Source organism: Rhea americana, unplaced genomic scaffold, assembly GCF_003343005.1.
Source record: "Rhea americana isolate MKP2758 unplaced genomic scaffold, rheAme1 scaffold_1, whole genome shotgun sequence".
Classification (NCBI taxonomy): Eukaryota; Metazoa; Chordata; class Aves; order Rheiformes; family Rheidae; genus Rhea; species Rhea americana.
In genome coordinates, this window is record NW_028185038.1 from 2,064,730 (window position 1) to 2,078,877 (window position 14,148).

Consider the following 14,148-nt stretch of genomic DNA (forward strand, 5'->3'; position numbering starts at 1 on the left):
GACACARAGAAGTGTCCAGCTAGAGACAAGATCAGCAGCTGAGCTGTTAGTTTGCACTGCACTTTGCACTGCCAAATCATACCAGCAGCCACATCAGGCTGGACGCTCTTAAATTAGTTCTCTCAGAGCAGCTTGTAGACACTGCAGGGCAGACTCTGGGTCTGCTTGCACTGCCYAACAGGCTACAATCAGTCACCATCTGACACACTGCTGTGGCTCCCAAATAGGACAAAAATGAGACGAACCTTGCTGCATGCCTCAAAAAGCAGCAAGGCCGTCCAGTTCAGTTGCCTAAGAGGACTACAGTTATTATAATAAAAATACAAAGTGGCCTTGTAATAGAGCCACCTACAAAGTTTTCCTCAAGTAAGCAAAATCAAGATCTTGCAGGGCTTCCAGCTTGTAGTGTTAGATTTTTTTAGACTGTAGGGAAGAACTTGATATTTTTTAAAGCAGACAAAACTATAACATCACGGGTGTATTTAAAATAAAGAGGATTTGAGAACAGCTCTTCCTTTCACACTCTCCTTGTTTATCTTTCAATTTAGCATCTTCTCATGTCTTCCTGTGTGGCAAGAAACTCTACAGAGACCCTCTCTATAGAGAATCTCCTTTGTACCACTTAGATGTCACCATTTGCTCTACTCAGGAATAGTCTCTTGACTCTAAAGCTATTTGTTTTTTCTGTATCTTTTATGTGATTTTATGTTCCAAAACTGCTCTTTCCCTCCAAGACAATATCCAAAAAAGTGTGAAGCACCCTGGCAAAGCAAACAAGCAGCCTTTCTCTCTTCCTTCCAGTACACATTCTGTATGCTAAATGTCACATCCAGTAACATATCATAACCAGAAATTAAACTGCACAATCATTCCTCATAAGCTGTAACTCTCAAGGTCTACTCAACAATAAAGTGAGTATTTTGGAACAGAACTACCAAGAAGTAGTCAATTTACTGGTAATTATTTTCAAAGGACAATCCTTTGGTGTTGGCAATGACCTAAAAATGGAGAGAACTCACTCTATCCTTGGCTACTCAAATTCCATCTCAGCTAAGATCTGTCACTGAGTGTTTCTGTATTAGTGGTTTAGCCTAACCTATTTGATCTTGTACATAAATACATATGACTAGTTACAATGAAAAGCTATTTAACTTGTCTGGATATCTGCATAGCTCACTAATCTCAGCGTACAGAAGGGAACCAAAGATTTGCATCAGGATGACTTTGTGAGTCAACTTGTTTCCAAGCTATAAGTTGGGGACAACATCATTCAATAGAAATTTTACAGCATAAAATTTAAAAGGTGACACTTAGGGTACGCTCAAGCAAGGCTAGTTAGTATCCTCAAAATAGCTGATGACCATGGCTGTTGCTTTAGGAAAAGCAGAAAATAGGCATTCCTCTTCTGGTTCTGCTAAGCCTGAAGCTTAAAGATATGCTTGCAGTTATTCCTAATCCTCATAAACACTGGAAAAAATATTGTTACAGTCTCATTGAAATCAATTGCGCATGATATTATAGATTCTGAGAGCTTTTTTTTGGACTGGAAAGCCTTGGACTGTGTGTTGATATTAATTTACTGAGGACTAAATAAGTTTTGCAATTATCTGTGTACCAATGAGATTCCAAATGATCTGATTGCCTCTTTAATAGCAATAAGCATTTCCATTTTATATCTTGTATCTCCAAAGATCTGAGCCCTGCCTACACATGGCAGAGATGGGCAGAACTTGGTTGTGTGGAGTTAGGTGTCTGTATAGAAGCTTTTCCTAAGGGACTGATAGAGATATTTACCATCCTTAAAAACAATACAGTGTTATGTCTCTTAAATAAAATTGACAGAGCACTATGTTGGCTAGCTACAAATTTTTTATTAAATATAATTATCCAAAAGTCCTGATAGCAAAATCCTTCCTTTCGGTACTTCAGCAGTCTTTTACAGATGTTGCTTCTCTTGCTTTTCCACTACTTGAGAAGGTACTGGAAATTATTGCATTCATCTTGGTTTACTGTTTTCTGTCTACAAAACAACTGAATAAGAGAAACTAGAACTTCGAAAGTGAGAAAAATGCCCTTAAATGTTATACATATCCCCTTTCCTTTGAGGTTTCTCTTGACTGGTTGGATGGAAAAGTGATTGATTGGTTGATTGGCGAGATCTAGGCTTCCACCTGCAAAGCTTCTAGCTTGAGGCCCTTAAATAGATTTTCTTTGCCTTCTGCAAGGTTCATTTGTTCTGAAACAAACCTTTCTTCTCGTCCCACATTTATTTCTGTTGTMCCTAGAGTCTTCAGGCAGTGAGAAGTACCTGGGACATAGTAATTTGCAGCCTGTAGTCTCTCCATTCCTCTTTCATAGGAGGGTAAAGGGACCTCGTTACAGAGTCCTCTAAATTCTAAAAATAGTAGATAGTAGAGCAGTTGGGGTAAATTCAAAAAGGAATAAGGATAAACTAGTAACTAAATCCATAAACTTGTACAAAATAATTGTCAATGAGCTTATTGTCATCTATTTTGGTAAGGGGTTGAAGGAGAGCCTGATATATCGTACCAGCTTCAAAACAAAACAAAATAAAACAAAAAACAACAAAAAACATTATTTAAAAGCACCTAATTACACCAGATTTTAAGTGCTATTAAGCATTGTAAATTCTCCTGTGATTGTAATAGTTTGAATAACAAGGAGGTAACAAGAAACCTGGGTGGCATTTCTATTTGTTGTGATTTTTCTCATTTTTGTGGGTATTGGTTCCCTGTGCAGAGTGAGGACATTGTTACTTACTCAGCTAAGATGCCTGCCCTTGCAGAACTCACCCTCATGTGACTCGCTTTGCATGGGATAGAAGTTACATTTTCACTGTCAGGTTGCGCTCTTCAGCATTCTGGGAAGAAACAAATCTGGTGAAGAGAAAACCAAGTGTAACGTGGGTTCATTGAGGAAGAATTGTGATTGGCTGCCAAATTCATAAATAAATTTCTTTTAGTCTCCCCATACTTTTTATTATTTAGTCATAGCATATAAATTAGGCGAATATGTAGTAAAGGTGTAAGTAGTCTATGTTGCATTTCTGCTCTGGAGGCTACTTAAACAAATTAGTGGAGAACTGACTGGGGAGCATGGAGTGATCTGGTCCACATTTTTTTTCACCTATCCACGTGGATATGATCTGCATATAGAGGAGTAAATATATTACCCTCCATTTGCATTAGTCATTGTGTTGGCCAGGCCCCATTCACTATGTCTGGGCTRTGTAAGCTCCTAATTTCGTGTTGTGATTTTGTATATTAACAAATGGCTCAAGCTGCTACTGCCAATCTTTTCTTAACACCTTCACTACTCAGGAAGTCGTTTCAGAGGACAGCTGACCTCAATATCTCCTGTCATTGCATTCTCTGCCTTAGGTGGCTCACATATATTGCTATATGGCTATGTAAGGGACCCATGCTATGACCATCTGTCTCCTTAACTGTCTAGGAATATATATTGGCTTCTTCCTGTACAACGAAGGAAGACACAGGCACTTACTCATGGTGATTCAGACCACAGTATGAGGTAGTGCTTAGGCTGCTTAGATATTTCAGACTGCTCTCATTTACTTTCACTTTTCTCCTATTTCTTAACTGGTTTTTAATCATTGGTTTTAACCTTTCACCTATTACCCATGGCTCTCAAACTTTACAGGGATTTATATCTCAAAATAAGACTACCATATCAGTTGTATTATATGTACAGCTGTATTAAATATATTAAATCTTTGTAGTTAAGATATTTCATTTCTAATTTTAGTCTTTTTTGTCCCCCTAACACTTATTATATATTTTTAAAAAATTCTGAAATGAAAAATTTTTAATTTCTCTGGTCTTGCTTTCCTTCTAGTTTCCTCCTTAATTTCTTTTCCTTATTTAAGCCTCTATTTAAAAGCAAACATAGAATAGTGTGTTTTCTGCCCACCTCAGTTTCTGAACTTCAGAAAGTTTAAGAGCCCTTGCTTCAATTTATTGTCATCATTAATTCTGTGACCTTTTTTTTAGGCAACAAAAAATTTTTTAGACCACAGAAATAAAAAACCATTTAGTCATAACTTCATTTTTCAGTAATTACATAACACAAAATAGATACATAAATACTACAGTTGTCCAGGATGTAGGGCATACACAAAGCTGCAACATGAAGCAACTTTGCTTCATATGCAGCTATTCCATATTTTGCTAGCAGGAGAATCCAACATTTTTTAAAAGATTCCAGTTGAGACGTGACATACATCAGCCTGAAGGAATCACTCAATTGAACTATTTTGGCTATGTTCCATTCATGTTTTTTTTCCATGTTCCATTGACATCAATTTTCTTTGAAAATGGTGGTATAAATAAAAAAATAATAATCATTCATAAAATATCCTCCCCCCAAAAAAATATACAAGTTACTTTTTCTTGTTGCAGTAAGCATATGTATCACCCTTTCTGGGTCTTTATGATTTTTCTACAAATGTGGCAAATCACTTTCATTTGCATAAATCATTCTCCTCAGAGAATCATTAACCAGCTCCAGATACAATCTTACTTCTGTTTTTGGTATAGCTGAGAAATGTTTTCTGCAGATTTGAAGCAGGAGGAATAAAAGTAGCTGCAAATCACTTTTACCCTTAACCCATCTTGAAGTCATTTGAATAACAAGCTGGTCTCCAAGCTGTAAAGCCGATCTAATTTACATTGGCCAACAGTTGCTCTCACAAGCCTTACCAACTATAAATTGCTGCCTGTGATCCTTGGGACACCTTTGAAAGCAGAGTGATAGTAAGTTTTTTTTTTTTTTTTTTTTTAACCTTCCAAGGATTTCTCCACTAGAGGAAGTCTCCTCAGATGAAATCTCTTCTGTAAAGCGTTGCTTTGGGAATCAGAAACTGGGGCTATTTTCCAGCAGTTCAAGCTGATTCTAACCCAGTTTTCACTAGGCTCATTCCAAGCAGATGTTATTCTACACCTTACTGATCCAATGTTTCGTCTGAAACAATTTTAAATCACAGAAGGTTAGGTGCCAATCTAACCTAATGGAAACCTAAATGTCATCCATTTTCCTGTCATCTCTCACTTCATCCCTTTAATGGTAGGTAACTGTTTTTGGATCAACACAATGCACTATGCAACATCCCTAGTCTACTCTTTCCTGGTCTTTAGTTGTCATTTGTACAGGTGCCATTCTGAATATGTTTYATACATGGAAGTTTAAAAAGGAATGCATTCTTCTGTATTGTTTATAGGGAAAAAATTTCCATAGTACTATATGTAGGCTTATGTGATAAAATCCAATTCTGTTTCCTTCCCCTTGAATAAATATTCTAGTTCWTTTTTTTTCCTTGTATCCACATCCAGTGTTGGCTTGTGCTTTATTTTCCAGTGGTTCAATAGTTCAGGCAGTTAGAGCTGTGATTTTCCTTTCAACTAATCAATTTACCCCCTTTTATTTCAGCAGTACCTTATTGCCACCCATCTAGGTTCTTCAGCCAYAGTGTTGAATTCTTTATTTTCTTCTAGAAACTCTAATTAGTAGTCAWGATAGTGATGAATAGGCTATATTAGATAGTAAGCATGTGAATTAAAGATTTATACGACAGCATGTGGGTATAGATTCAGTAAACAAGTGAATGATTGAGAACACTGCATGTATAAAACCTGAGCTACTGCAGAGAAGAAATGAATTGCCTAGACAAAGAAAAAAAAGCTAAAAACATAATTATGAAATCAGAATGATGTGTCATATTGATTGCTACTGTGTGTTAATATTTGCTCCATTTGCTATCCCAGATGTTTTAAGCACTGGTTATACCTGTCCTTGCCTGGATTAATAGCAAGCTATAAAGCAGCTTTTTCCACAATTTGTTTAAAGGCTTACTGCATTTCTAGAGGTGTTTTTTTTTTTTATTAGTCTATTATGTGATTTTTTGTATTCTTACATTCCCTTTCAAGGGAGTTTTGAAAAAGTTACTTCTTTGCAAGCTGAGAAATGAAGGATATTTAATAGCATTCAAATAAGACATTTCCCTCCGTGTTTCAAATTTTGCTCTGGAAGAGGCACATAAAATACCTTCAGAAACAAATATTTTTTAATGTAACTTAGCTCTGTAAAATTAGAAGCTCACAATATTCCGAAAACATATTGTTCCTGAGAGAAAAACATTTCACCACTGTTCTTAGGGTAGCAATTTACAGTGACAAAGGCAGCCAGTGTGTTTAGTTCATTTGAAAATGTACATTTTGGGGAGGGGGGAAGATTATAGAATATATTTTAAGTATCTTGAGGCTGCTGTTGTACACAGGGGACTCAATAACTAGAATTTGTCTCTGAAGAATAATCTCAACCTTTTTTGTCTTTGATATTTTCTGTCTAGAACAGACCATGGAAACAAACTCTTGTCTATCATTTGTTGAACATTTGAAGTACAGAGGAAACAAAGACATAAGCTTGCATATTCAAAAGTGGTTGTGTATTATGACACAAAGATTTACAYGTCCACTAATTCCTTTAGTGGGATCTGGTTTCCAGAGAATTAATGACTTTAGTCTAAAATCAGACACACCAAACTGAACGCACCCAAAACCTGACAGGGGAATAGGATAATCTCAATTTCAAAACACCACTGCTGTCCTCAATTTCCAGTTCCATTGGCTAAGTCTCCTTCCCCATGCCCCCACCTTTATTATCATCTGATGAAATTCAGATGGTGATGTCACGCTCAGGGAACAAAGGTCTCACTTATAAAAGGGTTTTCTTTATTTTTTATAATTTAGCTGAATCAACACAAAACTGAATACTGTAAAGCAACAAAAATGATGTAACATCTTCAATTGTTCTGTGTTTACTAAATAAGGCTACTGCACTCCCTTTAAAATAAATCAAAACAGAGAGTTGGTAGAGTGAGGGATCTGGCTCTTGAGGTCTACAAATACAGTAAATGTATTTACCATCATTTATTGCATGACATTTAAACCTGACACTGGTCATTTATAGTGCAGACAGTCCATAACATTTTTCAAGTGGCTGAGCTTTAATTGCTACTTTGACACTGGTCAAAATCCTAAGATTAAATAAGAATTTTGTGTATATTTATTCTAATTGAAGTCAAAATCATCTACAGTTCATGTTTCCTGCAAATCTGCATTAAATAAGCCTCAGTATTGAAACAGGCCTTTTTAAAAAAAAAAAAAATCAACTTTTCATTTTTGTACTTTTTGTCTATGGTCACTTGAACAATCTCTATATATTTTTCTTTAGTATAATAGAACTAGCATAATACTAAAAGTTAATTGAAATATTAGGTAGTATACTTAAAACCAGAATACATTTGCCAGGAAGAAATTAAGCTCATTTGTTGATTGCATCATACTAGTATGTACCAAACTTACACACAGAAAGGTACAGTAAAAGGGAGCAAGGTTTAGTTTGCGTTTGCTTATCATAATTTCCCTCCTCATCTTTGCTATTTTTTGCTAAATTTTTTATAATCAATAATGCAGAAAGAGTGGGCTTTCTAACAGTGAGGTAAAACACTGAAAATGGATCAAGGAATAGGCTGCAAACTGACCCTTACACTGTATTACATAAAAGTAGGGGGAGAGAAAGAGAGAGAGAAACAGAGAGAGACAGAAAGAGGRAAAAAAAACTTGCTATGAAGAGCAATGATTAAAATATTTTACACTCTATTTTTATCAGTACATAAAGACAAAAAAATAAAAATAAAATAAAAATAAAAAATGCCTTCCAACAGTGCAATGGTTGAATGCATTTATGTAATATAAACAACATTATTCTTTGCTTTTTCTACACAGTCCTCTCTGGTCATGCTTTACATCCAGAATGTCCCAATGGAAGAAAGCAAATGTCACCAGTCACTTCAGAGACAACTGAAGTAATAAAACACAACTTAACTCTGAACCACTTGTCATGACTGTCAGAGTTATCACGTTAATTGTTAAATAGGATTTTCTACAAATATACAACATATAAAAACTGTTAAATATATAACTTTAGGCTTTTCAAAATACATTTAATGATCTCTTTCAAACAAGTGTTACTTTTTTTTTTCTCTTTAATTTGCTTTCTGGTGCTAAATGGTGTATCAGATGAGACATAGGCCACAGATGACCAAACATGCTCTTTGCAAATACTGTATTATCCAACTTTAACTATCAAAAATGGAACTGTAGAAGAGGCATGTTTAACTGGTTAAAACTGAAAATGATTTTAGTATGAGAAAGTCAATCTAAGTACAGAGGAATAAAGGTGCTGTGTAGACAGTTTGTGTCCTTTTCGTCTAAGTTTTTCAAACATTGGTCGTTTTCCCTCGATGCTCCGTTATGTTCTCTAGAACGCGGCATTTCAAGAGCAGGTCTCTGGGGTAGTTTTTACTGCAGCTTTCCAGAAAGAGTTCTGCTGGACAACAACTCAGCTTTGTGAAAGCTGGAATCATGTCTCTTTGTGGAGACCCCCTACAATTTAACGACATCACTGTTAACAGTAAGATTGTGTCCACTTTAAAATAGATTTTGCTCTTTGGTCTATTGTATATACTGAAAGTATAAGAAAATAAAAGCAATTCAGACAGTTTAGGGCACAAGAAGAGTTTCTCTTTTGCACCTCAGTGTCCTCCCATAGGCAAAACAGTCTTCTCTAAGGCTGATTGGGATGATGCTCTTCATTGTAGCAGACTCTTCAGATTAAAACAAATAGGTAACATCAAGTCCAGCAGTGGTGTGTAACGCAGAYGAAACGTTAACCATGAACTTTTTTGTATTGCTAATGCCCAAGCGTATCTTTTATCTATATTCCTTAGTCCAGTGATCCTTAGTATGGTAGAACGAACTTTAGCTCATAATGTAGAGGAATTATGCTGTCTTTAATGAGATACAGAGAAACAGACAGTTGAGTTGATGACATATAACGGATGATGATCCACAGCAGTGAAACTTGACTAAGTTAAGTAGCTCACACAGAGCCTAAACCACTCCTACGAGGATTCTGTGTTGCTGCATTTGTCAGGAGACCTGTAAATCAATAAGAACAAATGAGTCAATGTCTTAATTTATAATCCTGATTATCTTTACTATCTATTACTTTAAAATGTACTGTACTGAGATTTTTTTAAGGAACCAGTTCATGAATTAGAAGATATTTGCTTTTCACAGCAAACATTTTGCTGAGAAACAATATACAAGCAAACCTATATCTTGTATCTATTATATGAAAAATATCAAAAATTTAATCATGATTTATAATTAGAGTTATGAATATAAGTGATAGTTTAAAATAGCTTAAATGCCTCCTACTCTTTGCTGTGTACTCCATGCATTCTTTTTTATAAAAATAATATCACAGAATGTCCTTTTACCTGCATTAATTACCTATAACATGCACTTGATCACGAAGAATAAAATTGCTACTGTTTCTTAAATATAAAATATGATGAAAAATGGACATGAAAGACATGATCATTTAATAAAAATGGCAGAATGTTTATACTGAAGGCTTTTCTACCTTTAAGTTTCTAATGAGCACTAGCATGCACTTGTTGCTCTACAGACTAATCTGATCAACACTGCCCTCTAGTGATGCAACTACAAGTGCAAATTAATGAAAATAATGTATATTAATAATCAATATAATCATAAAATTGTTTAATTACACAGCAGGAAAAAAAAACAAGAGAGTGAAACTGGAAATATGACTGCCCAATAAACCTATTGAAAATAAAATGAAATGGAAGCCATTAAAATAGAAAGGAACAGAAAAAAGGAAAAGGCAATGATTTGAAAGAGAAACAACAGAAGTTCACACTATGAAGAAAACAAGAATTTTGGAAGACAGCACAATGAGAAAGTAATGACTAATTYATACAACAAGGGGCTGACTAGTCATGCTCACCCAAAATATCAGTTTAGAAAGGGTTTCTAATTTACACAGACACTGTGCTACCGAAAAAAAAAAAAAAAAAAAAAAAAAAAAGTTTTGAGGTATATTAAGCAAGCATAATTATTACAAAATACTGTTTGAATGTTCAAATGCTGTTTTCTGCTTTGGCATCATCCTATCTCCAGATAGTCAGAATTGTCATTACCGATGGAAATACCATGAATAACTCCAGGAAATACTGAACAGCAAATRTGAAAGTGAAAAACAAATTAGAAATTGCAATTCACTTCATTCAAGCTGTGAATTAAATTTAGAGTTTTTTTAACCCTCAGAGAAGTAAATGAAAGAAATACCTTCCTCTAAAACAGTTTATGACAGCTTGAAACATATGTATCTCTCTCTATATAAATGTATGTAGAAAGATAGATAGATAGGTAGACAGATAGATAGATGARTATTTTCCTTATAAGGCATAAAGTGTATGTCATAGATTTCTGCTGTTGTCYTCTCACCTTTTCCAGGAAAAAACACCCCAGAAATCTTGCAAACAGTCTTTCCTTTTCGGACTAGTGATCAGATCTCCAAACCACATGGCCTCAGACAGGCTGAAGGCAAAAAACCTGGATGATTATTGTGGTATATTTCCCTTTTTAAATATACATTCAGCAAGAGAAACATTTTAAAGTTTTTTTTTCTGTTAARTGTTATGTTTATCCATTACATTCTTTCTTGGGGTTTGCACTATGCCCCCTACTTTTTCTCCCATTAGAAAAGAACAAAATTTAAGGTAGCAAGACTTTTTAGGCAGTGAAACACAAAGCAAAAGATTTATGATTTATTAGGTCTGAAGGTAAAGTATCATTGTGTGAAGAGCTAGGCTGACTTAGATCAATCTTTCCTGAATTAGGCTGGAATGGCCCAAAGCTAAAAGCAACAGCATAAACTGCTGATGGACTGTGTATTCATCGTTTCCATAGCGCACTTCCATAGCATATTGGTCCCAGGATGGAGAGAGAATTCAGGTACAACCACATTCATTTGCAGATACCTGCTGCTTTGTCATTTCATGGATTTAAAAGCTTCCTTCCTGACTTCCTATCCCTCACTCCACTTTGCACATCCCTGCTGTGTGAATATGGTATCAACACTTTAAAAGTAGGAGAGAAGTAGAGAGGAGAGAACTACACATTTTAAAAAAGCTGAGGCAGTATGGAGMGCAAGCTTGAAATAAAGTGATGACAGGCAGAGAAACAGATTAGGGAACAGGAGGTGAATTTACAACTTTGGACAACGACAGGAGAAAATAGAAGGAGAACACAAAAGGTATAGGTTAGCAAGGGAAGTTTAAACATCATTTATTAATGAAAACATGAAAAGAGAAGTAAGACAGGTAATAGGAACAGCAGATAAAAAGGACAGAGASGATGGAAGAGAACATGAAGAGTCCAGAGAAGAGAAAGAGAATGCACACCTACCTTCTCATCTCCTGTTCTTCCCCTTTCATTCCTCATCACAGAAATAACCATTCCCCAGAAAAATAGACAGCAAGCAAGCTAAAAGAGGGATCTCAAAATTGACCATATAAAAGACTTGCTTACTCTAATAGCTCAAACCATTAAAAGTACCATATCCCTGAGAGGCAAGTTTAAAGAAAAATGGTGCTTTTGAAGATTGTTTGCGAATAATTTCTAGAACATTAATTAGGTTGATAGAGATTTTAATGAAAATTGCAAATTAAATGACTACATACACAAAAGTGCTTGAAAACTTGAGAAAGGAGCCTTGGTAGGGTTTAATTCCTTTACTTAGGAAATTTGCAGCAGCATCATATTAAGGCGAGCCTGGGTACCAATCACCTAATGCAAGGTTATCTTTTCTGTCCATCTTTACAAAGGATTGCTTTCAGTTTTAGGTATCACTGCACAAGATCCTGGTCGTCCTGAAGTCTCTTTGTGCCTGACATGAGTGAAGTCAGAATCTCTCCCCAGTTGTTCAGTAGGTTTCTGAGTCCTTCTGAAAAAGCGAGCTGTTCTCAGGTCAGCTGTTGCACTGCAGCGGGCATAACCTCCCATTTCTGTTACTTTCTCTGCATAGTACATTCTTCCTGAGTTGCTGCTGAGATCATCTTTGCTGCATGATATATTGGAAACACTCATACCCAATGCTTGGTATATCAATAAGCTGACTGTTAACATAATTTGTCTCCCAGTAAACGCGCAAAGGCCATCATCTGTTACCTCAATAGAAAGATGTTTTTCCTACCTCAAATGATAACAACAACATGAAATGGAAAAGTTTCCCCTCTGTATTTTGTCCTCTTCTGACAATAGCCTTCCTTCTCCATACCTGAGATTTTAAAAGCACCTTCTCCCCCTGTGGGAAAGCCACTTCAGTATTTCCAGTCACCACAGGGGTTGAAGAGGTGTGCAGTAGCTTATGGGAACTGCTCTACCAAAGCACTCATCTTTGCTGCAAAATGGCAAAAGGTGAGTGGCTGAGTGGGTTTGTCAAAAGCTTTTCACTATCACAATAGCATCCCCRTATATGAACCTCACTAGTCTTTAAAATACCTTGCAGCTCCTATCTCATTGTCAGTAAAACATTAGAAAATCTATAAAATAGCAAGAAACTTGACAGGTCAGACAAAATGGAAAAAAAAAAAAAAACTGAAACAATTACATTCTAATACTGTTCCTCTCTTTTGATACTACTTTTTGTAAGCTCTTCAGTACAAGCATCTACCTTCCACTTGCCCCAGTTTCAGTTCAGTATCTAAACATATTAGGAAAGTCATGTGCTGCAGGATTTCAATCTTTGTCTTGCACATCTACAATTATTCATTAATACAGTTGTGTGTTTATTACTATACATGTCAGAACAAAATCAGTTAACTGATTTTTAAAAGAACTTCTGAAGCCAGACGAGATCACGATAATTTAAGGTTCTATGCAAACCTTTGACCTGATCCAAGGCCATTACAGTTAATAGTAATTTTTCCATAAAAATTAGTGGAAGTTTCCTGTTGGGGTCTAGACTATTCCCTTGTGTATGTCATCTGCATTTACAAAAAAGTGACTTTAAAATGGAAGCAAAATTAAAAACTATCTTAAAATGAATGATCCAGCAATCCATCTCAGTATTTTGACTATAAGATGATCATAATTTGGAGAACYCTTGAATTTGCTAGACTCAATGGGCATCTAGTACTGGAGCTTAAAATACAATACTGCAATATCTGACTGTTTATGTCATGGAAGTCCATCTGCAGCACGCTCCATGGAAGGCTGTTCAAGAGGAAAAAATGAGTAATGTAGCATTCATTTTCCTGACTATTAAAAGATAATCTAAAACATAAGAAACAATATATTTCATATGATCATATACCTCATTATAGTTCTTAGATGGTTTTAATATGTCCTAAGAATGTTTGGCCTATTACAGCAATAACAATATAGTACACTTAGTATGCTTTACTTTATAACGAGTGAGTAGGGGCAGTCTATCTACAACTCTGCCCTAAAGACATGGAAAACGTTTCATACGTGTGATGAAAGAGAAACAAGCTTTGCAAGTCACTTTGCGGAGATGGGAATATGCAGTACTCTGATTTACACAGGCTTCCCATCAAAAAAAAAAGAAATCAACAACAACAAAAAAAACTTGTCTTTCACTGTAGTATCTAGCATCTAATTTAGTGATAGAATGTTTGAGTTTCTGATCATAAACCAGAAAATTGAGTCAGGCTTAATGTGGCTGGTAAATATTTTCAGAGCCAGGACTGTGTTTCAAGCATGTCTGGACTGACCTTTCATTTTAAATGGAATCCACATAAGCACCAACAATTCCATGTCAAACCTGGTGAAGCTTTAGCAGTTTGATTTGGTTTCCACTCTGTATTTTTAGAATAAAAATGAAAGTCAGAGTGAACCAAAGTTGTTATTCTGTGCTACAGTAGCCAATTCCTATTATAGGACTGCCTGGTGAAGCACACTTTGCACACTGAGATGACAACTTATCATGTTTCCAGCACTGATTTATAGAAATTCTTTTGATGCCTCCAGTGTAATTGGTCATTTTAGAAGTTTTTGTGTTGTCTAAAAGCTGAACGACTTGTCTAAACTCAGTATTTTACACTTTCATCTACAGTTTTTAAAATGCCTCTCTGTATCTTAGGATTCTGTATAGCACCCATCAGTGTAAACGACATTTGTTGCGTTTTTTTTTTTTTTTTTTTTTGTATTCTTA

The 14,148-nt window shown here is 35.5% G+C and overlaps 1 protein-coding gene across 2 annotated transcripts in view; it reads right to left on the reverse strand.

The window, feature by feature from the left end:
* Window positions 1–6,428: 6,428 nt before the first annotated feature.
* The window catches only part of TAFA5 (TAFA chemokine like family member 5), a 311,899-nt gene continuing 304,179 nt past the window's right edge, over window positions 6,429–14,148 (reverse strand). Inside the window, exons 4-5 of one of the 2 annotated variants that reach the window (XR_014898386.1) lie at window positions 10,416–10,508; window positions 6,429–9,038 (exon numbers count right to left, since the gene is read on the reverse strand). Coding sequence is in view for 1 of the 2 variants with exons in the window: in XM_085326287.1 (XP_085182413.1) it covers window positions 9,030–9,038 (9 nt within the window). In the remaining variant the exon portion in view is untranslated. The remainder of the gene's footprint in view (window positions 9,039–10,415; window positions 10,509–14,148) is intronic. The other variant, XM_085326287.1, reaches the window with a different exon arrangement.